Consider the following 24,468-nt stretch of genomic DNA (forward strand, 5'->3'; position numbering starts at 1 on the left):
ACGCCCTTGGCCGCCCCCATTTCTGCACAGACGCTGCCCCCAAACTCAGGCCCCTTTATAAACGCATTTGAAGGATTGTCTACGTAGCTGGAATGTGTCGGCTCCGAGACGGCACTTGTGAACTAGCAAGGGAAACGTAAGCCTGTTTTTCTGAACAAGATATTCCTTCTGTTTTCTCCTTATTCCTGCGATCTCTTTCACAGATGCATTTCTGGAGCAAGCCGTGTCGTATCAACAGTTTGTGGACAACCCGTCTCTGATCGATGACCCCAATCTCGTGGTGAAGATTGGGAATAAGTAGGTTCCTCTTGGAAGTCATTTTGGCCGTCTCACAGTACGGTTTGCATTTCAGTTTTTCAAAAGCAAAGATCCAGACAATAGACCTTAGAAATACATAAGGTGAAGTCTTTGTTAAAATTTATTATTACCTCTTCACCGTAGGCAAAGCACTGTGTTGTTCTATAGCTGGTAGGTTGGTATAAGTGTCAATCTTGTGGGTTTTAATACTCACCCGTACTGGATTTTTAAAAGATTTATTTGTTTATTTTAGAGAGAGAGAGAGAGAGCGAGAGAGCGAGCATGAGCAGAGGGGGACAGAGGGAGGGGGAGAGACAAGCAGACTCATGGCTGAGTGCAGAGCCCGAGGTGGGGCTCGAGCTCATGACCCTAGATCATGTTGAGCCAAAACCAAGCGTGTAGGGCGTGTAGCTGACTATGCCACCCTGGCGCCCCCGGACTAGGTTTTGTACCGGAAAGTATCTAGTCTCAGCCCTTGGCCTCTGAGCCTCAGGCCCACATCGTCCACGGGCGTTCGCAGCACAGACTGCTTAGCTACCCGTGAAAGCTTTGGTGTCTGAGGTCAGGGACTGTGCAGGTGTTTTTGTAGCAAACTTTTCTTCCCGAGAGGAAGTCAGGTGTTTAGGTCCTAACTTGGGGTACCTAGCTGCCATTTCCACGAAGTGTGGCAGGAAATGCCCTCGGCACGTCGGTGGCTGGATAGCCGGGGAGCTCGGGCTCACCTCCAGCTGGCCGCGGGCTCCCACCGCCTCCACTGGTCTCCGCTTGGCCCCCAAGAGTGGCTGCTGAGGCGTTGGCAGGGTGAGAGGCAAATGGGGAAGGCCGGCTGTTGGCCACAGTCTTGGGCTCATTACGGACCCAGCTGGGGTTCCAGAGCTTTCCTAGACTGTGTCTGGTGACACTAGGAAGATTTTTCAGTCCGAGCCACGGTCTTTGACATCTGTTTCATTTTCCCACGTCAGATATTATAACTGGACGACAGCAGCGCCTTTGCTCCTGGCAATGCAGGCCTTCCAGAAACCTTTGCCAAAGGTGAGCTTGACCACGAGTTGGAAGAGGTGGCACTATCATGGGTAGACGACGCTGGGCGGCTGGAATTTAACTTCGACTTTAGAAGCAAAAGTTAATTACATGGTTTTCTTTTGATGTTCATGACCATTGAGGTCAGGAGTTTAGAACCCGCCTCGCTTGCACCCTGAATGTCCTTCCCCTTCCTGCTGCTCATCAGGGCAAAACTTCCCGACTGGGGCAGCGCCGGATCGCATCCTGCCTCCTCCGGGTTCCTTTCCTGACACCTGCTGTGCTCAGGACGTCAACGCAATAGAAATACCCTTTAGCTTGCAGGGGTTTAGCTCACAGAAGATGGGCGCATGGCTCCTTAGCTGAGGTTTTGTGGTACTCACTCTGAATCTTTTTACAAGCTGTCAGTAGGTCTTTGACTCTGTTTGTGGTGTTTTTAATGTAGAATTAGTTTTAAGTATAGAATTTGTCCATCCTTTAAGGCTGTTGGATCTCGTATTATACTTAGAATGGCCCTACTTCCCCATTTCCGAAACTTATGAAAATATGCCAGCTTTTCCCCTAGTACTTTCTTTTTTCCCTTTTTTATGTAGGCTCCATGCCCAGTGTGGAGCCCAGTGCGGGCCTTGAACTCACAGCCCTGAGATCAAGACCTAAGTGGAGATGAAGGGTCGGATGTTTAACCCCCTGAATCACCCAGGCACCCCTCCCCAGCACTTTCTTAAATGTCTGATCTGTCTCGATTTTATTTTGTGAGTGAGTGAGCTATCAGGAGCTCAATCAGTTTGTTTCCAGCTGGTTATGAATCAGGAAGCTCTGTAGGAAACAGAATGACTATGAGTAGCTTGAATAACAGCCTTTTTCATCTGACGTCGTAAGAATCTTTGAGGTTGGTAGTTTCAGGGTCAGCTTCTCCATGACTGTCTTGCCTTTCCCTTTATGATCTCAAGGTCACTGTCCCCGACTTCTTCCTCTCAAACAGCCTTACCCCTATAGGAAGGGTAGGGACTGGCTTCTCACGTTTCATTGGCCGCAACTTGGTCACATGATCACCTCCAAGCCACTTGCTGGCAGAACAGTGGACGATCGATCGGGAATGGGGTAGACCAAGCGAGGTCAGAACCTGTGGCGCCCGATTCTTGAACAGTTTCCAACGTGCTGGCGAGAAAGGAAGGGGATGATGTGCCCAGGGAGGCAAGTAACCGGGTCCGGCATAGCTTCCTCATTATCTCAGTATCTTTTGCTAGATAACGTCCCCCCGCCCCAATATGCAGTTAGAGCTACAGCGTGTATGATTATTTCTTTATGGATTTAGTCTCCTTTCTGGATGTTGTCTTCTGTCCATGTATATGTTTACTCATGTACCAAAATGCATTCTTTTAATTATGATAGCTTTTCAATTTTAATATGTAGTAAGGCTTGTACCAACTTGATAATATTCGTCTGTCTGAATTTTCTTGGCAGTTTTTGTTTTATAAATGAACTTTAGAATCGCTTTGTCTAGGTATGGAAATAATCCTGCTAGTTTTTTTTTTTCTTCTAATTGCGGTTTTGTTACATTTATGGATGAGTTTAGGAGGAATAGGGTAATACACACCTGTCTGCGTTATCCTCTTTGCGAATAGTGTTTTCATGGTTTGCTTTTCCGTGAATTCAGTTTCTTTTGTATCAAGTAGAGACTTTTAAATGCTAAAAAGAAGCACACCGATGGGGGGAAATATGTGAATTTTTTTTTTTTTTTTTTAATCTCTCACTTTATCTGAATCCTGTTTGGTTGAAAGACATAAATTTCTTTTGTTACTAGAAGGGGGGGGGGGGGGGGGGGGAGTGGGCGGGGAGTCCACTTGGTGTTGGAATTCTCGAGATAGAGGTTTTCTTCTTGGGCAGTGCTTAGAAAATTATTAATTAATATTTAATCTTCCTTCATTAAACTTTCATTTCTTTAGGGCGAGAGTATGAGTTTTCTTTTTAATACTTGAGGTTTTAACCCAAATTGCATCTACTAAGGTTCAGTTTGTCTCAATTTGGCATTTTCCATTTACTAAAGAGATCTTGTGCATTTTACTCTTTGTTTAAAATGTTTTACCCTATACTCTGTATTAATCATTTCATTTTTTAATTTTATAATCATCATACTGAGAGAATAACAGTAGCTTAACCAGTAAATCACTTTAATTTGGAAACCTTTGGTCTTAACTAATCACTAATGATTGTCAATGCTTTCTTTTTCTGTTGTTGTCGTGTTGTATTTTATTTGTTGTTTGTTTATTCCTTTAACATCTTCTTAAGTCTTCATGCTTAAGTTATCTTCATGTAATTTTGGACGCCATTAGGTTTTGCTTCTCGAAAATTTTTAGTCCACAAATAGTATGTTGTGTTTTCTCTGATTTTTTTTTTTTTTTTAAATCTTACTTTAATTTGCATGTGTGTGTCTTTTGGTTTGGATGTGCTAAGTTATCTTTTTTTGGTTCCATTATTTATGTTACCATCCATTTAAAACAGGCCACTGTGGAATCTATCATGAGGGATAAGATGCCCAGAAAGGGAGGAAGATGGTGGTTTTCATGGAGGGGAAGAAATACCACAATCAAAGAGGTAAGCATGGAAGACAAAAGGGCGTTTCTACTAGGCTCAGCCAATTTGGGCATTTGTGTAGTGAAGTGTGTTTTCATGCCTGTACATCAGAGAAGGAAACACAAACCATCATAGTGAGTGTTCATAGGCCGCTCTGCCACGAGGCAGGGGCAGCCCTCCCAGAATGCAGGGAAGGTACGGGGGAGGGGACGCGTGGCTTCACCTCCTGACCCTGGTACCTGGCTGGGAGCCCGAGGCCAGGTCGCCACTCCTCTGGAATTTCTTCGTCTGTCAAAAGAAGGGATTCAATCTGATAGTTTAATTTTCTTTTTTAAGTCAAGTGCCTTTTTGCTGCTTGTAAGTATAACTGTAATGAGGTAATTCTTGGAGCGGTAGACTAATTCTCATCAGTCCTTTCACTTAGATGGTGTCTCTAAATACGTGGGACTTTGCTGTCGGCATCCGTAGATGCCTGTGCTCTTTGCCAGACCTGTCAGCCTCTCCATCCGCTTCTTGAAGCCCTTTTCTTGCTTGACTTCCATGGCCCTGTGTCCTCCTGGTACTCTTGCTCCTGAGGCTGGCCTCACCCTGGCTCTGCCCCCACAAGCGGGGTTACTGAGGGTTGTCCTAGGGTCTTTTCTTCTGCTTGGACCGCCTGCCTTTCCCTAGGCAGCCCTACTCACACCCCTGTTTGACTTCCAAACCGGACATTCTTTTGTACTTCACATGCATTTCTCAAGTAGCCAACCCTGGGTCGTCTCCATGCGAATCCTTCAAGATACCTGAAACTGGGTCATTTCCAAGAGTGAACTCATGGTTTTCTTGTGAATTCTTCCTTTGTTGGACCATAGTCAGAAGGACTATGTGGAAGGATGTCCACAGGCTAGACATTTCCTTTTTGTTCATTTCCTGAATTCAGTTCATCACCACATCCTAGCAGTTTACCATCTTAAATATCTCTCAGTTGTACCCATCACTGTCCAGTACTACTCCCCCAAATGTCGGCTAGTACCGTCTGTCCCAGGATTGCTTTTCATGGTCAACTGTCTCTTCTTGCCCTCTCTTCTTCAGCCACTATGATGTAGTCACATTGGTCAACTAGGATACTGGGTCCAATTTATGTTATTCCTTCCTTAAAGCTTCTGGGTTCCCAGGGCGCTCATAATTAAGACCAGTATCCTTAGCACGTTTCACCATGTTTGTGTTTAGCCCTTTTTGTCCATGTCCCCCTGCCCTCCCTGTTTTAGCGTCACTGGCTAAACATGCACTCTACCCCAGGACTTTTGCATGTGCCTTTTCCTCTGCGGGGTCTTCCCAGGACCCCTTCACCACCCCCTTCACTTAATTAACTAGCATCTCAAAAGACTCTTTCTCAGCAGATTAGTCTGGGCTGCTGTTCTCTGTTCTCATAGTCCTGCCCGTGAACTTTGCCTTCATACATTTTTGTCAGTGTTTGTAATTGTACACACATTAGTGTGACTGATTAACATCTCTTTCTCCTCCACGTCCTAAACTCCAGGAAGATGGAGACCATGTCTGGCTCTGATCCCTGGATATCCCTGGGGCCCATACTGGATACAGAAGAGGGGTTTGGTGACTATTTGAGGGAATGCTGTTACTTTTGGAATAGAGTGTAAAGAAACCCCAAGGACAGCTACAGTATTGTAGAGTAGTCCCATTGTCACCAGTCTGGATTAAGGGGATTACCAGCATGAAGGAACAGTTATGAAATTAAACATTTCTTAAAAAAACTGAAATACATTTATTTCAGATAGATAGATATATTTGAACTCATCTATTAAAGAATTATTGAGAGCGGTAGTTAGTAGATTGTAGGTAGTTAGTAGTTAGTAGGTAGGTAGTTTGTGCTTATCCTGGGTTAAGATGGTTATGCTGATACATTATTTATTTTGCTCATTTTCTATATTAACATTGAAAACATTAACCTACCTCCTGACCAAATGATCCCAAGTAATGGGATTTAACTGTACACGCTTTGTCCTTGGCTGATTCTGTCTGATGACTTCCCATGAAGTCTGTGGGGCCAGTGGGTGTCTTCTCCTCCCTGGCCTGCTGTGGTCCAGGCTCTGTGTGTAGGTGCAGGTGCAGCTTCTCTGTGGTCCTCCCAACAGCGTTAGGAGATGGATGTTATCACCTGCCTTTTACAGGTGAGGAGACAAGGCTCTGGAAGGTTCCAGGGCATGCCCAAGCTTCCCAAGTGGGAGAAGCAGAACTGAGCCCAGATCTCGTAGATTTCCAGAGCTCTTTCCAGTACAGTGAAGGAGCATTTTCTATTAAGAGTGTGTGGCGTTGAAAAAGAGAGAAGGCATCTACATTTTCCCAAGCAAAATATGGTGTGAAAATATTTTTGAGCATTTCTATCAGCAATTATAAGAAAATATTTTGAAAATATTCGGGTATCCAGGCAGCCCTCGATAAAGCATTTGCATAAGCTCCAGTGATTATGAAGTTTGGTTTGGTGCCACAAACACTTATGGAAAACAGACTCATTTCTGTCAAAAAAATTTTCTCAGCTTAATTGAACACTTCCAAGCAAAGGAGTAACTGGGACCTGCCGTGCCTGGGGCGTGTGACATTGGGGACGGCATTTGGGGCCATGCCCCAGGCGTTAGGAGAGCCCATCCTGAAACCCCAGCGGTGTCATGCAGGTCCCTCTCCTTGGTACCCTGTGACTCTCTCCTGTCTTCTTCTCCAGGAGAGCAAGCCGGAGCAGGGCTTGGCTGGGAAGAGCCACAGCACCGGGGAGCAGGCATCGGCGCTCGGCATGGCCACCAGGTACAGCGCCAGTCCACGTGGGCTGTGGCAGCTCCTTTCTGTGTCCCAGGGCATGTGCCCACCGGGTGCTGACAGGGTTCTCCAGAGACAGGCGGCCCTGGCTTGCGGCCCTGGCTCTGTATTGACCCAGTGACCTGGAGCCATTTTCCCTCACATGGTTTCCCGTGATGGAACGGATGCAGTCGCTCCCTTCGACACCTGCCTGGCTTCTGGGAGGTCATGAAAGTAGAGCGTTTCTAGGGTCTTGGTGTGTGATGGCCCTGGACATAGAGTGCCACGGTGGTGATGATGACAGTGACGGTGGCAATGACAAAATGAGTGCTAACAGCAGCATGGGAGTAAGTTCCTTTCTGGAGGAAATTGCCTTTCTCTATGGTTTCAGTACTTACTGGGGCTTATCAGGGCTTTTCTCAGTATTGATACGATTCATAACTGATCACGTCTTGTCTTCGGATCAGTCTGTTTGTGTGGGATTTGAGGGTAGCTGCTCCGAGGGCACAGCCATCACACACTGGTTCCGATGCTGACACTGTACGTCGATGCTGAGTGAGCCGATGTGGCTCCTTTTACCTAGTGCCTTACCCTGGACTACGCCTGTACTCCAGCAAGCCTGAATCGCCTTTCTTATTTAGCAAGCAGCAAATACCAACAAGCTAAGGGGAGGCACAGTGCAGATCTCAGTCATTTTTGGATCCTAGAGGCTAAGCCAGTGGCTCACACACAGCGGGCACTTCGTAAGCATTGTTGAGTTTATGACTGAATCGGTAAGTTTTCGCAGCACATTATTGATCCGTAGGGAAGGCAGGCTCAGGCGGCACGTCCTTAGCCTCCTGGCCATCGCTCTATATCCACAATCGTTCCTTGTGGAACTAGAAACCCATACAGGTAGAAGTAGGAAGAAACCTGATTTCTTCATTGCTCTGTGCATAGAAGAATGTGCGGGACCTTTTGAAGATGATTAAGAGGCCTCACCAGTTCTCGGCTAGAATCCCCGCGGGGACACCCTTGCTGTTTCCCATGGGGCGGGCCCGCCCTGCCGCTTCCCACCTGACCCTCTGCCCTTCCGCCCTGGAGGGGGAAGCAGAGTTGATTTTTCAGTTTTTTGCCCTCCATCCCCTGCTTGTTCTCTGGAAAGGGGCCATCAAGTGTGGTTTTCTGGATACCTTCCCGACCTGGAATGTTGAGTGTGACTTCGCGTGTGCTCGGGAGGGAGAGAGTGGTGTGTTCTAGAAGGAGTGCAGGCTGTGTTGTCCTGTGAGGGCACGTGCACAGCAGCCCGGCTGGAGGCCAGCGGACGGCCAGTGCGGTCGTCGTCCACGCCCGCGAGTGGACAGCAGCAGGCCACAGACACAGGGACAGGGAGTCAGACACATCTGGCTTAGAGTCCTGGCTCTGGGGAACTGGTTTCTGTATCCGACGGAGGAGCAGGTGTGACGCTCATGTGCAGAGCAGCGGGGGAGGCAGCCCAGGAGAGACACAGCACAGTGAGAGGGGACACGGGCGGAGGCCTCAGCCCGACCGTCCTGAGCGTTTAACCCTGGGGTTTAGTTTAGCTGCACTGGAAACATCTGCTCTCCTGGAATTCTTTCCAAGAACCATCTTTGTCTTAGCCACGATGTCCAAACGAGCGAGGCAGCACGGGCAGGACATAGAGCAGAGGCTTACCTTCTGTGTGACCTTTGGTGAATCCACAAGCCCCACGGTGACTCCTCCTCCATCTGGGAAATGGGCTAAGAAAGATGCCCACCCCGTGGAGAGCAGCTGCTGTAATTCTCATGGCAGCTTCACGAGAAAGAGACCAGAATGCAAAACCCAGCAGGGCCACACAGGAGGTGTGCCTGCGGTGGCTGGTGGGGGCCGTCGGGAGGCGGCTCTCGGTGGACCTGGTCCAAGGTTGAAAAGGCACAGACCATGGGGTGCCTGGGTGGCTCAGTTGGTTAAGCAGAAGATTCTTGATTTCGGCTCAGGTCAGGATCTCAGAGTCCTGGGATTGAGCCCTGCATCGGGCTCCGAGCTCAGCGGGAAGTCTGCTGGAGATTCTCTCTCTCCCTTTCCTTTTGCCCCCCTGTGTGTGCACGCTCTCTCTCTTTCTAGAATAAATAAATTAAAAAAAAAAAAAAAAGGCACAGAACGTGACAGTGCGGCACACCAGGGCATCTGGTACTGGTCGGTCCTCTCCCTTTGCCAGCAGCCATGGGGAGGACCAGGGAGGTCGCTGGGGGTTGGGGGGTCGGGTAACGAGCAGCAAGACCCCGGGACGGCCCCTCCCGAGCTGTGGCATCGGCTGGCAAGGTTCGATGGAAGCAGCGCCGATTTTCTTACCACTCCTCTGAACATCGGCACAGATGCTGTTCCCTGTTAGCTAGCAGTCATCTAAGACCGTTCCCCGTTCTGAGCTAGTCACTACGCTTCTTGATTAAACCTGGAAGATGAAGCATTGACTTTTGCAAGAAGGAATTGAGATTTTGAAAGGTATTAACACAGAGTTCTTTGGAGAAATAGAAATCGTTTAATTTTTGCTGGTGTCGCAGACGTGGAGCCTCCCGGTCTGATCCGTGCAGCCGGCGGAGAGAAGGCGTTGGAGTGCTCTCCTGATTGACAGACGTGATTGGCAGAGTGGTCTCCGCAGTCTCCTAATTGAGCAAAATGCTTGTCACCACACAGTCATTAAAATACTGTTTGAAGAATGTGCACTGTGACAAGTGCGAAGTGAGGTGTTGTTCGCAGCTACTCTCTGAACACAGACTTTCGAGCGAGATGAGCCCTTTCGTTCTGTTGGTTTCTTCTTGCCGGTGTCGGAAAGTGGGCACCAGCTCATGGAGCCCTTGCAAGCATGGGGGCCGGGGCTGGGGGGCGCTGTTGCATGCGGAGGAGGGGGACAGAGCCCCCAGAGGCCACCGCCTCGCCCCGAGCCAGCTCTGCCAGCAGCCAGCGTACGACTCCCGTTGCAGTGTTCGCGTCCGTTTCCCCTCGAACCTGGCGTGCTGCACAGAGTTGGTGGGTTCTTAAACATTTTTTTTTTAAGCAGCCGATGGACATGAACAGCTTCTGAACCCTCCGAGCGGGGGCACACGTCAGTCTGGTGTCATCAGAGCTCTGCTTCCCATTGGCCTCTCCTCTCACTCCAGGCCGTTTGGGTGGAGCTGTGCTGTCTCCCGGTTCAGCGAGGGGCCTGCGGCCTGGTCTGTCTCTGGCTTCCCGCCTGGCTTCCCACAGGTCCGGCCAGGTCAGCTCCAGGGCCGTGTCTCCGCGACTGGGGATCTGTGGGCTGCAGGTTCAGAGGAGCCGGCGTTGTTCACAGGAGCCGGGGGGGTCGGGGGCAGAACTGGAAAGGACTGTGGCTTTGGAGCACATCGTTGTACAGACGAGCGAGAGGCCCCGAGAAGAATCCTCTGGTCGTGAGGCCGTCCGTGAGTGGGGCTCCGTCTCCCAGTCCTGTCCTTCCTGTCTGGTGCTGTTTCCTGAGTGTGCTGGTGGGAGTGACGCGGTTTGCTCCTCTCCGTTTTGAGATGAGGAAAGCAGGGCCGCAAGGAGCAGCAGCTGGGGTGGGCGCCAAGCTGGTTCCTGTGCGGTGCCCGCCGGGGCTTCTCAGGTCCCAGCCCCCGTGCTGTTTTCACTGCATCTGGAAACCACGTCGTGTCACGGGTTCGATCCATGCACACGTAGCCCAGCCCGGCCCCGCCACGGACTGAGCAGGATGCCAGCCGTCATGTCAGCGACCTGTCCCTGTGGCTCATTCAGCACAGTCACCGTATCTGGTGACAGCCAAGTCTGCTTTCCCATTAGAGCTCATGTCCTGCTGCGTTGTGATGGTTTAGACGAAGCGCCTGGGCAGAGCAGGGGCCGGTCTGTCTGCCGTATCCACCGCGGCCAGCACAGCACCAGGAGCATCCGGGGACCGAGCTCCAGGCCTCCAGCCCGCAGCCCACGGGCTCCCTCTTGTGGGGCAGCGCAGCAGGCGCCTGGGGAAGGGCCGCTCATTCTGGGTGTGGAAAGAGGCCCGTCTCCTCTCAGAAATAACGGAGACGTGGGTGCTGTGTCCTCGTGTCCTCCCTCAGGTCTCCCTAGTTTGGGACGGTCCTGGATTGCCGGGACTGCTCCGGAATGAACATGCAGGGCGAGTAAGCAACGGGCTGCACGGGAGGGGGCAGGGAGGTGGGAGTGAGCGGGAGGTCGGAGGACTAGAGGACTTGAGCATTGAGAGTCGGAGCTCGTCCAGATACAAAGATTAGGTGCAGCTCCCAGGAGGGTCAGTCTTGCGTGGAGGGGTGCTGGAGCCGGAAGCCTCGTGGGGAGGTGTGCGCCCGAGGATGGGACCTGCCTGCTCGGGGCCACTCGGCCCTTCCCACGCAGCCTTAGCAAACAGTTAGTACTCCGTATGGTGTTGAGACGTTGGGACGGTAACAGTCGCAGGAAGCAGGGCTACCGCTGCCGGCTGGGGGTTATGCTCAAGCTGGGTTTGGCTGAGGGACAACTAATGACTGGTAGGCCTGTAAGAGCCGTTTAAAGAGAATGAGCCGGCTTCCCACCAGCGATCCCCAGTCTTGCACCAAACAGAGAAGTCCAGAAGAGTCTGGAGCCTTGGCCCCGTGGGTTTGCATGAGCGGATGAGGTGTGCAGCCCTTGCGGGTGGGACAGCCCGTTCAGGGCTTCCGGAGGAGGACTGATGCCTGCCTGCCTTGTCTCCACCTGTCAGGGGGTCCCGCAGTTTCCTAGTTGTCCGGGGATGTGCGTTTGGAGAGGTATAAGCATGGAGCCCATCAGTCGGGGTGTGTAGAAATCTGGACTTCTCCTTTCTTGGCCTGCAGCTTTGGACCTGGAATAGAACAGAATGTTTGCGAGCATCCTCCTGGGAAGGAGGGGGCCTAACCCTGTTTCTCAGCAAGAAGCAGCATCTTGGTTTAAAACAGGGTGATGATGGCTGGTAAACAGGGAAGTGAATGAGGAGCGGCAGCCCCAGATGAATAATGCAGGAGGCGGATGAATGGGGGTTAGTGAGCCTTCATTGATAAATGTAGCGGCATATGGTAAATGACCACCCGAGAGACGGTACTCGGGAGACACCCGATTGCCTCCGTCATTGATTCCGGCCTAATGCATTTTTAATGGCTACCCAGATGCATTTCCTAATTGGTGATTACATCACTGTGTGTTCCAGAATAAAGCACGAATCGTCCTCCAGTGATGAAGAGCACGCAGCTGCCAAGCCATCAAGCGCAAGCCACCTCCCTCTGTTGTCCAACGTCAGCTACAGGAAGACCCTCCGGCTCACTTCCGAGCAGCTGGTGCGTGTCTGGTTCTCCCCTTGCCGCGTCGCGGGCGCTGGCTGAGGCGGGGCCGCCCAGACTCCGCGGCTTGGTGGTCTGGGTGCCCCTCCCGCTCCCTGGCCCAAGTTCAGCCCCTGGCCAGGCCGGCCCCATGGTCTCGCTTCCCTTTTGGCTTCCCTGTCGGAGCCCTGGAGCCTCCTGTTCTCAGGTGTCAGAGGAGGGCGGCCAAGGAGGCTGGTTTATCCTTAGATGTTGAAGGACTGATAGACCCGAAGCTCCCAGGCTCTTCCCATTTTTGGAGAGATGTTTGTTAACTCAGGTGCATCTCCTAAATTGGGGGAAATCAAGCACTTGCATTGGGGTTTAGAGAATTTCAGGTGGCAGGGGACCGTCATGGTCACAGTGTCCTCTTCTGTGGGGGTGTCAGACCCTTCTTTCCCTGGACAGTCAGTGAGCAAATATCCTCCCTCTTTTGTTTCAATCCTGAGAAGGGGGGTGGGGCTCAGCTGTGATGGTGTTTCATGGGAGAAGGTCAGGCCCAGACCCCCACTTGATGCCACCAGTGCACCCCTGCAGCCTGGCAGCCTCTGTGCCGCTGTGTGGCACGTGCTCAGGCCAGCGATGCCGGGGGACCTGAGTTGGCAGCCAGCGGGCATGCACGAGAGGGTCCCAGCAGTGAGATGCAAAACCACCGAAAGGTAATTTTGCTTTCCGTGTCTGCTGCGAATTCCTTGGGTCTGCGTTATTCAGGGAAACATATTTCCACACTTGGCTTTGTCTCTCCCATTGCGGCCCTTTTATTTATTCACAGAGTAGGAAGTGTGTCCCATTCTAAAGTGAATTCCTGTGGTCAGCCTTCTAGCCTGTCAGTCAACCCTGCAGGAAGCGGGTGAGCTTGCCTTATGGGGGGGCTGAAGGGGAGAGCCGGGTTCTGCCCAAATCCTGGCGAGAACCATGCTTACCTATAGGCAGAATTATACAGTGGCCTAGGGTAGTGAGTTTAAGAAATAATCCTAATCTAGTGTCTCATGGGATGGAATCCAGATAGCCCTCAGTCTGGGCCTTCCCTCAAGTGGGCACATGGCTCGTGTTTTTCAGAAAAGCTTGAAGTTGAAGAATGGCCCCAATGACGTGGTGTTCAGCGTGACCACCCAGTACCAAGGCACGTGTCGCTGCGAGGGCACCATCTACCTGTGGAACTGGGACGACAAAGTCATCATCTCGGACATTGACGGGACCATCACCAGGTAGGTCTGGCTGCCTTGGGGGCCGTGGGTGAGTTCACCTTCCTGTGGAGCCCAGGCCCGGAGCTGGCATCTCTGTTCTCTGTGGTGCCATGGGGCTCGTGCAGTTCCGTTTCTGGTGCAGCCATGGAAACTTCGCTCCTCGCCCTAAACGGCTGTAGTTGGGGTGTGGCGCTCGCTCCCCCGAGGTTGCTCGTGTGGGTGATTCCCAAGAGCATCTTTGCAAATGGCCTTTTCTCTTTGATTTAGCAAGTCGTGGACTTGACGCATGGTCAGTGAGAAGGTGCCCTTTTGGAGGTTAACATATCCCCTCTGTGAGCGTTCTCCTCTGGTTACTCCAGGTTTTGGCTTTCTCTCCAGCGAGAAAGTCGTGAGTCCTGCCGACATATTTTATGAAGCGTTTCTGGTCTGGTGAATTGGAATGGGCTTTCTTCTCTGTTGTCCTGCCTTTTTTATTGTATTTTTCTCATTTCTGTCTTCATTTAGATCTGATACTCTTGGCCACATTCTGCCCACCCTGGGCAAGGACTGGACCCACCAGGGCATCGCTAAGCTGTACCATAAAGTGAGCCAGTAAGTACCGAGCGCCCGTCCCCATCTCCCGCGCGCTGCTGGTGCACGCACGACACCTTGCTCGCAGAAGCTCAACCTTGAACGTGACTTGCAACGAGGGGAACACCTCCGTCAAGCAGGGTCAGTGGGGGGTGGGGGGGATTCTGAGGACACAGTGAGCGCTCAGCCTGCCAGTTCCCAAGCATGAATTCGGTGCCAGAAGACAAGAAAGGAAGTGATAGGAGGCTCCCAAGTTCTTGGCCAAAGAAAGGTGGTGGCATTAGGGGAGGTCTTGAGATTCAGTCCATACTGAGGACTGTCCCCTCAGGTGAGGTGAGATGGCTGACAGTGGCCCAGCCACATTGTTCGGGCTGAAAAAGTGTGGATTCCTGGCAGGTTTTGGCTGTGGTGCTGCTCTTGTCCACGAGCCTGGGGGGGTCCTCCGCTGTGTGGCCAAAGCGTAGGAGAGCGGCCGCTCTGGGGCCATACCTGGCATGTCCCAGGGGGAGCCTTGATCTTAAACTGCTGGCCTCTGTTGGGCACATGTTACTTCACTTACTAGCTTTTCCACATTACTATAAGAATTAATATCATTCTTTCCCTCAGAAGTGGTCGGTCTGCATTCCCAGCGGCTAATGGGAGGCAGGGTGCCTTCAGGCCTGGTCTGCTCAGTGCCACAGTCATTCCATTTACTCTGGTCTCGCTCTGGCGTAGGGCCCGTCCGGCACCCTCCCTCCCCACACTGGCTTGTCACTTTCTCCATCTTTCTGTGGACTGAAGGCTCCTCACCCGTGAAACCTCTCCCTCTAGTGCTTTCTCTTCTCTAGCCGCTTGAGCTGGAAGGTGCCCTAGGCCGATGCAGGACACCCCACCTTTCCCTGGCTGAGGAAGGTGAGGAATTACACACTAAGTGGGTGTCAGGCTGGAAAACCGGGCCCACGATTCCCAAGCTGATGTGCTCACCCCCCGGCCCATGGAGGTGACAGTGGGGGTTGGGAGTGGGCACTGAGAGTGCTGCCCGTACTCTGCGAGCACCGATGAAGGAAGCATAGTTTCCTGCCCCTCCTTCATTCACTCACCCAGCATTTATTGAGCGCCTGTTGTGTGCTCGGCCCAGTGACAGGTGCTCAGGATGTCGGGAAGTAGACACCGCGTCTGGCCACCTGGGCCCTACGCCGCAGTGGGGATGGCGTGGCTGGGATGGGGCCTCGTATCCTGGTGGGACTGAGGGCCTCTGATCTCTTAGGGGGCCCCCCTCATTGGCTTGACCTTACTTTTTCAGATTTCTTCTTCAAAAAATTACAAAAGTAGTACATGCTTCTTTAAAAAATGAAGAGAAATAAGCAAAATGAGAGAAATGGGAGAGTAGGAAGGTCATTCTCTTCTTCCTCTCCAGCCTGCCGCCAAGCTAATCCACTTCCCGGAGTGGAGCCACGGTGCACAGTTTGGCTCTGTCTCGGTGTCCTTAAAATCCATTTCTGCTCTCCCCACGCCCCCCAACACATGCTCGCCTGCGTTCTTTAGTAATGCGTCTTTCTGTCCCTTCCGTGTAAGATTTATCTCATTTTCCAGTGCGGCCCCCGTTGTATAATGTGGATGAGCTGTGCTGTTTTAACTAGTCCTCTGTTGGTGCCCGGAGGAGGGAGTTTCCAGTGTTTTTCACTGTTTCCCAGACTGATGTGTGAAGCACTTACATGGAGGTTCATTATGTACGATGAGCCCATAAATAAATAAGAAGGCGCACGCATGTCGGGAGGGGCCTCTGTAAGGCCGATTCCCAGAAGTAGGACTGAAGGCGAGGGCCTTCGAAGATCTGATCGGTAGAGCCGGGTTGCCCTCTGCGGTCCCGTGGACGGCGCGTGTGCCGGTCTCTTCCCACAGCCTCACCGTGGCTGACCTCGCGGAGGAGGACTAATCCACCGGGAGCTCTGGACTGGCACGACACTGAACATTGCGTCTATTTTTAGTCGGAAGAAACCCTCATGAGTCAGGATACTGAGAAGCTCACAGCCTGAATCATTTTGGGCTTTGGAACATAAATCTACTCCTTCTCTTACTGTACGTTAAAAAAGAAAAGAAAAGAAAAGAAAAAAGGCACAGTTGATTTCCCCCCACCCCCCAGAAAAGAGATTTTTTGGGAAGTAAAGTAGGGAAGCCTACCAGAGAACAGCTGAGCATCCTTGGTTCTGATTAACGGGCGTAGGGTGATTTTTGCCTTAACATTTTTCAGCTTGTGAGGCCCCGTGAAGATGTCACAGTCCTCACCACGTCCTTCCAGGCCAGAACTGGCAACCCTAGGCCACTGTTCCCTCTTCATTGAGCTCTTTGTGGAAACCCGGGGCTTGGCCTGGCGTGGGGTGCCAGTGCAGGTGGGGCGCTCCTGTGGCTGACTGTTGGTTCGACTGAACCCCCCCATCCGGGCAGCGCCCCACGTGCTTCCTCCTCCAGGGCCCCGGGCCGCTGCTGTGGGTCAGGGGCAGGGACTCAGGACTGGTCCCGCTGTGGGCTCCCTCTTCTCATGAGTCCAGGTCATTCTTATGTCCTCCTGGGACTGATTGCCCGCAGGCCTAGGTGGAGAGAGGTTAGCATGCCCGAGTACTAGGGACGTGATGCTGTTAACTTCAGGACTGGCCAACTGATCACTCTGTCTTTACGCTGCTTTTTCTGAATTTAGGCTGTACTTAAATTTTAGGCCCTGCTGTATTTATCTGATGGAAAACCCAGTCTTGCAGATAGTCTCTTGCCTGAAAACAACAGAGAACCAGAGCAAATTTATTTACTTTTTTTGCCAAATGTAGTTACTTTTTTGAACGCAGTCAGCTGTGAGAAATTATCTGTAGGGCCGATTGTTACCTTGTTCAGAGGGTAGAAAACAGCTTGCGTGGTTATTGATTAAAAGAGAGGGGGCGTCCGGGTGGCTCAGTTGGTTAGGTGTCTGAGTCCTGGTTTCAGCTCAGGTCATGATCTCAGGGCTGTGAGATCGAGTCCACGTCCGGCTCCAGGCCGAGCATGGAGCCTGCTCCAGAGTCTCTCTCCCCCCACCCCGCCCCTCCCCACCTCCTCACCTGCACTCTCTCAAAGAAAGAAAAACCAAAACAGCTAGAGCCCATACCAGTGGCAGATATAAAACCCTCCTTCAGGTTCCAATATGTTCCATAAGTACAAGGTAAGTGAAGGACTATTTCCCAAAATATCTAGATCATTGAACCCATGGGATTTTTGGGGCTCAATCTGGACAGTAATTGCTCTGATTTGGCACCTTAACTGATGCATATTTTTGTATCGGTGTAATAAAAATCTGTGCCGGTGCGATGACTCAGCGACCTGTGCTAGGTGGAGGGGTCCATGGCCTGAAGAGGATGCCCAGGGCGGACCCCTCATTAGCAGGCTCGGTAGGGTCTCCGCTCTCCTGCCCACAGTGCTTGTGCTCTCTTCCCCTCGAGGTCTTCTTAGGTGACGGCGCTCACGACTGCTGCCGGCAGGGATGCGATGTTGGAGGGGGCCCTGGGGGGCCTGGGCCTTGAAAGTGACAGCCCTTAGAAGGCCTGCCCTGGATGCACGGTCCTTGTCCCCACTCCCGGTTTGGGGTTCCTCACCTCCGAGACGGGAAGATGAGGCCAGCTGACCCCCAAGGCCTCTGCCAGGCCAAAAACTCGGAGCCACGGGTCACGGGTTCGCGGTCCCCAGGGTGTGCGTTCTAGCGGGACGAGCTTTTCCAAGCTGGGCCTCCGCAAGAGTCCCAGGTCTGAGCAGACTTCGGTCGCAGAGTCAGGCTGAGCACAACAAGTCTAAGTCTGGCGCCGAGCCTTCCATCCTTCCGGGAGCGGGGAATTACCCTTCCCCTAGGCCTGCAAGTGCGGCTACAGAGGTCCTTTTCTCCACGACTGTGCTCCCAACTGAGGGCGATTTTGGCCCCCAGGGACCCATGGCAATGTTCGGAGACCTTTCTGGTTGTCCCGCTTGGGGAGTGTCACGGACACCTATTGGGGGGAGGCCGGGGGTGCTGCTAAGATGTCCCACGGTGGGCATTGTTGGGGCTTCTGCCCTGCCCCCCAAAAATTATGTATCCAGTCCAAGATGTCAGTAGTGGGGAAACTTCAGCCTAGAAGCTTATCTTGGCAGATAGCTTCAAAGATAATCTTTCCAAGCTATTTTAATATTGGCCTGGGCCAAGTGTTTTAAGGGAGATACAGAGGCTGGGACAGATGGAGAAACCGTTGGTGCGAAGCCTGGACGTGGAATGTTCTTTCCTTTTGGCTCTGGTATTCCCCCAAGCCCTGTTGCAGTTGCTGAGATCTGAGGCGAGTAAGTGGGATCCCTGTGCGTGTTGTATTCTGCCTTCGCCAGCGCCGGTAGGTTTCCCCGTGTGTTCTTCTGTTCCTGAAGAGCAGGGCTGGGCGGGCCCTGTCCCGAGGCCAGCGGGAGCGCCCCCTGGGGGTGCGTTGATGGGGGTGCATTGCCCTTCTGAGTGTGGGGTCTTACCCCGAAGCTTCTCCCTGGAGAGTAAGCTCTGGTGACTGGTGCCACTGGAGCATTTGGTGGGATCACAGACGGCTGTCATGGGGGCGAAGGCTCCGCCACCAACTGGCATCTCCCCCCGCCCCCCACAGAGGATGTCTTCAGGCTGATTTTCCAGCCCTGTTTAGTAACGGCCTTTGAAGCAGGATACTTGCACAGTGAGAACAAGGCAGTGGCCTGATCAGACCGTGAAATGTATTTGAAAATCAAGTTTTGAATAAAATTATCATCTCAAGCCGCTGCAGGTGGCAGCTTTTAGGAACTTTGATGTGAAGAGCTATATACAGAAATAGTGTTTTTTTTTTTAAATTGCATTAATTAGACAGCTAAAATACAAAGATGTTTAATTAAAAAGGTTGCTTGATTTTCAGATGCATCCCTGTATTCCAAACAAGCTGGTATTTCTGGATTCTCTTCGTCTTAAACCTTTCCTGTTTCCTGGTTTTAGAGAGTGTATTATTCATTAAGCAAGTGTCGAGATGAGTTCCTTGACCAGCAAAGACGGTCCTTGGTGGAGCCGTGTGCCGGGTTGGAAGTGGGTAGTCTGTGTTCGTTCATGCAGCAAATATTTACTAAGCGTCTGTGACTTGCCGAGCACTGTATTTGGCTCTGGGGTTACAGCAAGGGATGAAACATAAGCCCCGCCCTCAGGGGGCTTATGGATTCGTGAGAAATACTGTCAAACAAGGGATTGTCCTCTAATATTAGTGATGGGTGCCACTAGGAAAAATAAAGCAGAGCAAGGGTTCGGTGTCTTCAGTGCCCGGAGTGCGGGCGCGAGAGGGTGGTGGTTAAATGGAGGGGCAAGGGGAGGGTCCTCTGGGGAGGGGATGTGAGGGGAGGGAGGGAGCAGGCCTGAGGTGTGGGGAACAGTGTTCCAGGCAGGAGGAACAGCCCCCGCAGGTGCCCAGCACAGGAATGAGCATGGGGCACCTGACAGAGGGACAGAGGGACAGAGCAGATGGGGTTGGAGAGAGGGGCAGGGACCAGGTCTCGCTGGCCTTATAGGTCATGGCAAAGAATTTGGATTATATCTGAGGCACATAAGATTCTAGAGGGGTTTTGAGCATGATGTGAGTGGGTTTTGAGTTTCCTTCCTGAGTGCCTTGGTCTGGGGTTCCGGGTCGCTGTGGGCATAGAGGCAGGAGGCCCTGCCCCAGAGGTGTGCACGAGGGCTGTGGTGGTGACAGGGCACTTGGGGGGTGGTTTGGGGTCCTGGTTGGGGTGGGGTGAGGGGTCCCGCTGATGTAGGGGGGCTGGGAGGGTGGTGGTTGTGAGGAGAATTAGAAACCCGGGCAGTCCTGAGGTTTGGCCTCACACCTGGGCTGGCGAGAGAGTGCCGCTGCTGAGTGGGGAGGTCGCGGCAGGAGCACCTGTGCTTGTTTGGGCTGTGGGTGCGTCACGTGGGAGGTACTGTTGTGTGCCCTGTGAGTAATGGGGGGTTTGCAGCTGCACGTGTTGGCCTGGAGCTTAAGAGAGAGGCCTGGAGTGGAAGACAGAGTTTAAAAATGTTGAGTGTATTTTATTTAGTCCAATATATGGAGGCTATTAGCATTTAAGCATGTAATCAATATAGAAATTCTTAATGGGATAGATCTTCTGTTTTTATAGGAAGCCTTTGAAACGTGGTATGCATTTTATATTAACAGCACATCTCATGTTGCACACTAAGCTTTCAGTGGTTTAGAGAAGTGAAATGGAGTCCTAATAAAGTAGTAAAGTTGCGTTTGATAGAAGAACATCTTGTGATCTGGTTTTCATGCCCAATGCTGTGGACACTCAATGCATGGGGCTGTCACACGGAGCAATTCTGAAATTCCCTATAGAGACCAACTGGGTGTCTGACAATTCAATTCAGGTCTGACCCCAACTACCCAGAAGTGGGGTGGATCCTCCAGGTTAGGGGCTCAGGCCCACAAGACAGCTCCCAACCCAGACACCAGCCGCAAGTAGGGGGTCCCTGGCTTACCCCCACTTTTCCCCTACTTGGCTTTGAATCAGGAGTCCCCACAATCCCCTATCTTAGGTTTATTAATTTGCTGTAATGGCTCAAAGAACTTAGGCAGACTCTTCGGTTTATTCTAGAGGGTACTAAGCAACAGCCAGTTGAAGAGGTACAATACACGAGGCAAGGCCTGGAAGGGTCTCCCCTCCGTGGGATTGGGGTGTCTCCCAGCACGTGGACGCATTCACCTACTTCTTCAAACCATGAATCTCATTATTTAGGGGTTTTGTGGAGGTTCATTATGTAGGCATGACTGATCAAATCCTTGGCCATCGGTGATTGAGTTTGGTCTCCAGCCCTCTCCCTCTCCCCAGATTTGTGTGGGTGGGGCTGGTGGTGGGGCTGAAACTTCCAACCCTCCGGTTGCTCATTGGTTCCTATGGCAACCAGCCCCCCCTTCCAAGGACTGCCTCATTAGCATAAACTTGGGCTGGAGGGCGGGACTTGTTTCGAACAGTAAATGACAGGTTACTCTGGAAATTCCAAGGGCTTAGAAGCTCCATGCTGGGATGTGGGGATGAAGACCACATTTACTGTGTTGTTTCACAGCATCACGGATATCGTACACACCACCTCAGTCTGCATGGGGCGTAGAGAGCCTTCGGGGAGTGGGTGCGATCCCCTGGGGTGCTAGGTGCTGAGGAGGAGAGGGCCCCAGAACCCCGGGACTTGTGCCCATGGAGCCTGGGTGGAGACAGAGCCAGGGGGCTTGTGTGGGAAGCAGACCAGGAGATGGTCCCAGGAGCCAGGACAGAGGGTCCCAGAGGAACACTGGTCCCCCATGCCAGGTGCTGCCGGGAGGTCTGTCCACATGAGAACCGTGGCATCGCAGGGACCCGCAGGGCCAGCAGGGCAGGGGAACAAGTCTGCTTGGAGGTGGTGGATGGGCTGAGACGTACAGTCAGTGCAGGTACACAGCCCTTTGAAGGAGTTTGCTGCGAAGGGAGTGGGCGATTTGGTCTGGAAAGAGGGAAAACCTGAGAAGGGGGGCTTTGGTGCAGTGGTTGTTTTCAGGACGGATGAGAGAGGGTGGAGTGTGTATTTACGAGCTTGTAGGAACTACGCAGCCGAGGGGAGAATCTGACGGCGTGTGTAAGGGCGGGGGCTCGGTGCTGGCAGGTGGCGGTGGGGCCCTGTGCAGGGAGCGGGACGGGTAAGTCGGCCAGTTGGTGAATAGCCTCAGTTTCCCTAGCAGTAAAGACAAGGGAAAATGCCTACTGAACGAAGTTCCCGTGAGGATTAAACCAAGTGAGGGAATTGAAAGTGCTCCATTTCACTCCGTGAAATGCGTTTAGGCTCTGTTCTCAGTGCAAAAGAGTGTTTTCTCGAATGTGGCCTCCAGGTGGGGAAGGAAGCTTGCGGTAGTGCCGTTCTTTGTGACACATCGGGTTAGGGTTTGTGCGCACGCAGAGCTGTTCCCTGGGGCGATGCCATGACCCATGAATGCTTTGTCTCTTTTCCAGAAACGGCTATAAGTTTCTCTACTGTTCTGCGCGGGCCATCGGGATGGCGGACATGACGAGGGGCTACCTGCACTGGGTCAACGAGAGGGGCACGGTGCTGCCTCAGGGGCCCCTGCTGCTCAGCCCAAGCAGTCTCTTTTCGGCCTTGCACAGGTACGGCGCTCGGCGGGGGCCCCCTCGCGCCCCGGGGCTGCGGGCCAGTCCAGGCCCCTCTCCTCTTCCCGGCAGTGCTGCTGAGGAGAGCCTCCCAGCTGCTCTGCTGCAGCCCGTACGCCTGCCCCACAGCGGGTGCACAAAGTTCCCCCGAGATGCAGCTCTGGCTCAGTCACCCGGCCTCACCCTCCATTAGCTCATCACGGCGCTCGGGATCCGGTCCAGATCCGTTAGCTCGGCTCACGTGACTCTTCCTGACGGCCCCCTGCCCTCCTTTGTGGTTTTTAAAACTCAGTCACGCTGAACTGTCCCCGTTTTTCCGGAACAGTGTTCTCCACTTCAAGCCTGTTCACCTGCTGTCCTCCCCCTGAGGGCGGCTGCCGGGCTGAGTCCTAGCGACTCTGAGAGTCAACTTGCCTTCCGTGTAATCGGGGACCTGGGCTGACTTAAGTGGCCCCTCGACCCGCCACCACCACTTACCCGGCCCTTGTCTCCCAGAAGAGTTCTTTTTAGTGGGAGTTCTGGTCACATATTTTGTTGTTGTTTTTAAAGATTTTATTTATTTATTTGAGAGAGAGTGAGAGTGGGAGTGGAGGGGAGGGGCAGAGGGAGAGGGAGAAGCAGACTCCCCGCAGAGCAGGGAGCCCAACCTGGGGCTCGATCCCAGGACCCCGGGATCATGACCTGAGCCAAAGGCAGCCTTTGACTGGCTCATGAACTGAACCAGTTAACTGATCTGCCCAGGCGCTGGCCACGGTTCGGTTTACTGGTCCTGACAGTCACCAGCCAATGTCTGATTACCTCTTCTCTCCGCCTATCACCGCCCCAGGCAGAGAAGTCACACCAAACTAAGTCTGGCCTCCTGGGGTGGGAGAGAGGAGAACAGGGGGCTTCCCTGTACCTCGATCCCAGGGCAGCTTCCCAGGCTGCTCTCAAAACATCATCTGTTGTGGTCATAAAGGAAGTTGGTTCTGCCAAAGGTTGGTTCTAAGTATCAGGTAGTTTTGTCTTCAGGACACGGTGAGATGCTCTGGTGGGATTCTCCTCAGTTTGAGGACCTGCTGCTCACTGTGCCGACAACAGAAAAATCCAGATGGGCCCAGAGCGCCATGTTGGTTCCTCTTGGGTCTTTTTCTTGAGCTCTGCGGATACCTTTTCCATCACAGCTTTGCTTAGTGTGATTTGTAGTTTTTTTTCCTTGTAGTAAAAGTTCTCACACTGAAACTTGCACATTCTGCAGAGGAAATCCAGGCAAACCTCTGGATCCCTTGTGTATTTTAAGTCCCGAGAACCGTCCTGCCAGCGTAGGCCTCAGTAGAATCCAGATGTTAATGAAATGGGGTCCCCGACCTATGTCGACAGTTTGTAGGAAGCTACTCATTATCACATATTAAGGACCGACGATTTGCAAGGTCAGGCAAAACACAGACATTAGTACTTTGATATTTAGCACTAAATACACATTTAAGGTGATCTTTTTCACCGAAGTCCCACTGTCCATGATCGATCAAAAGTGGCTGACCTTGGACTGTGAGGACTTACTCAACCAAACAAGGACACCTCCCAGCGTGTGCCCCCTCTCGGGAGCTGGAGGGGCTCCTGACCATCCTTGGCTAACAGCCGGGGCCTTCTAGCCCCGCATTCTAGCCCGAGCCGTCTGTGGGTCAGCCGTCCTGCAGAGCTTCTAGAATTGATAGGCCCATCTGCCACGAGCCAGAGTGACCTTCCCTAGCAAGGTGCTTTAACTGGGTGCGCTTCTGAGGATCGCCTGGGTCTCAGCTGGACTGAGGCACATACACCCGGTGTGTAGAGCACGGTTGGCAGGTGGGGGCGGGGAGCCCCCGGCTCTGATGCTGCTCGGCGACAGGCTGGTGGGGTGACGAGCCTGTGCCTCCCTCTCCTGAGTCGCTGTCCTCAGCTGGTGAATGCGGGGGCTGGATTAGATGATCTCAGGCGTCCCCTCTCAGCCCTGAGGTGCCATGATTCTGGGTAATATGTCTGAGAAAAGAAGTTGAGGGCATCTGTTTCCCAGATTCTGGGGAACAGAATCTCGTCTGTTGCTTCAGGAGCTTCCCCTTTTAAAGTGGACATTGGCTTTGAGTTTTCGTTACCGGGCCTCCGCGGGTGCGGCACCCATTCCTGCCACGTGGGGCTCAGTCTCATGGTGAGGTGGGGGCGTCTCCCTGATGACAGGGGACTCGCCATTGCTATGTCGTCCCAAGACTGGGTTACGGGGCAGAGGTGAAGTTCTGGGGTTCGGCGGCAGCAGAGGCCGGCCTCTCACTCTGGGAAGGAAGAAGCTGTTTCACAAGTCACCGCGTTTCCCCTTTGGGGTTTTCCGAGGCGCTCTGAGACTCATAGATGTCCCTCTGTCGTTTGCTGGAGTAAAGTTACCTCAAGGGTGAGTTCGGACCAGGGACTGTGTGCACATTCAGGTCACCTCAGTGCCCGTCGGCCGTCCTCACTGCTTCCTCCCGGCGCGCCTGCCCGTGAGGTGGGCGCCGGTGGCCCGGGCCGCAGGTGCCTTCTTACTGTGCCCTGCTCACCCGGTATAGATGCCTGTGACATCCTTGTGCCCT

General features: G+C 52.6%; 1 protein-coding gene across 8 annotated transcripts in view; it reads left to right on the plus strand.

The window, feature by feature from the left end:
- The window catches only part of LPIN1 (lipin 1), a 67,520-nt gene that overhangs the window by 33,918 nt on the left and 9,134 nt on the right, over positions 1–24,468 (plus strand). For 4 of the 8 annotated variants that reach the window (XM_059405162.1, XM_059405165.1, XM_059405163.1 and 1 more), the window contains 9 exons: positions 204–297; positions 1,260–1,329; positions 3,607–3,684; positions 3,820–3,912; positions 6,608–6,687; positions 11,846–11,972; positions 13,053–13,201; positions 13,685–13,771; positions 21,737–21,889. In XM_059405162.1, coding sequence (XP_059261145.1) covers positions 204–297; positions 1,260–1,329; positions 3,607–3,684; positions 3,820–3,912; positions 6,608–6,687; positions 11,846–11,972; positions 13,053–13,201; positions 13,685–13,771; positions 21,737–21,889 — 931 coding nt within the window. The remainder of the gene's footprint in view (positions 1–203; positions 298–1,259; positions 1,330–3,606; positions 3,685–3,819; positions 3,913–6,607; positions 6,688–11,845; positions 11,973–13,052; positions 13,202–13,684; positions 13,772–21,736; positions 21,890–24,468) is intronic. The other 4 variants (XM_059405164.1, XM_059405166.1, XM_059405168.1 and 1 more) reach the window with 1 other exon arrangement.

This window comes from Mustela nigripes, chromosome 7 (assembly GCF_022355385.1).
Source record: "Mustela nigripes isolate SB6536 chromosome 7, MUSNIG.SB6536, whole genome shotgun sequence".
Taxonomy (NCBI): domain Eukaryota; kingdom Metazoa; phylum Chordata; class Mammalia; order Carnivora; family Mustelidae; genus Mustela; species Mustela nigripes.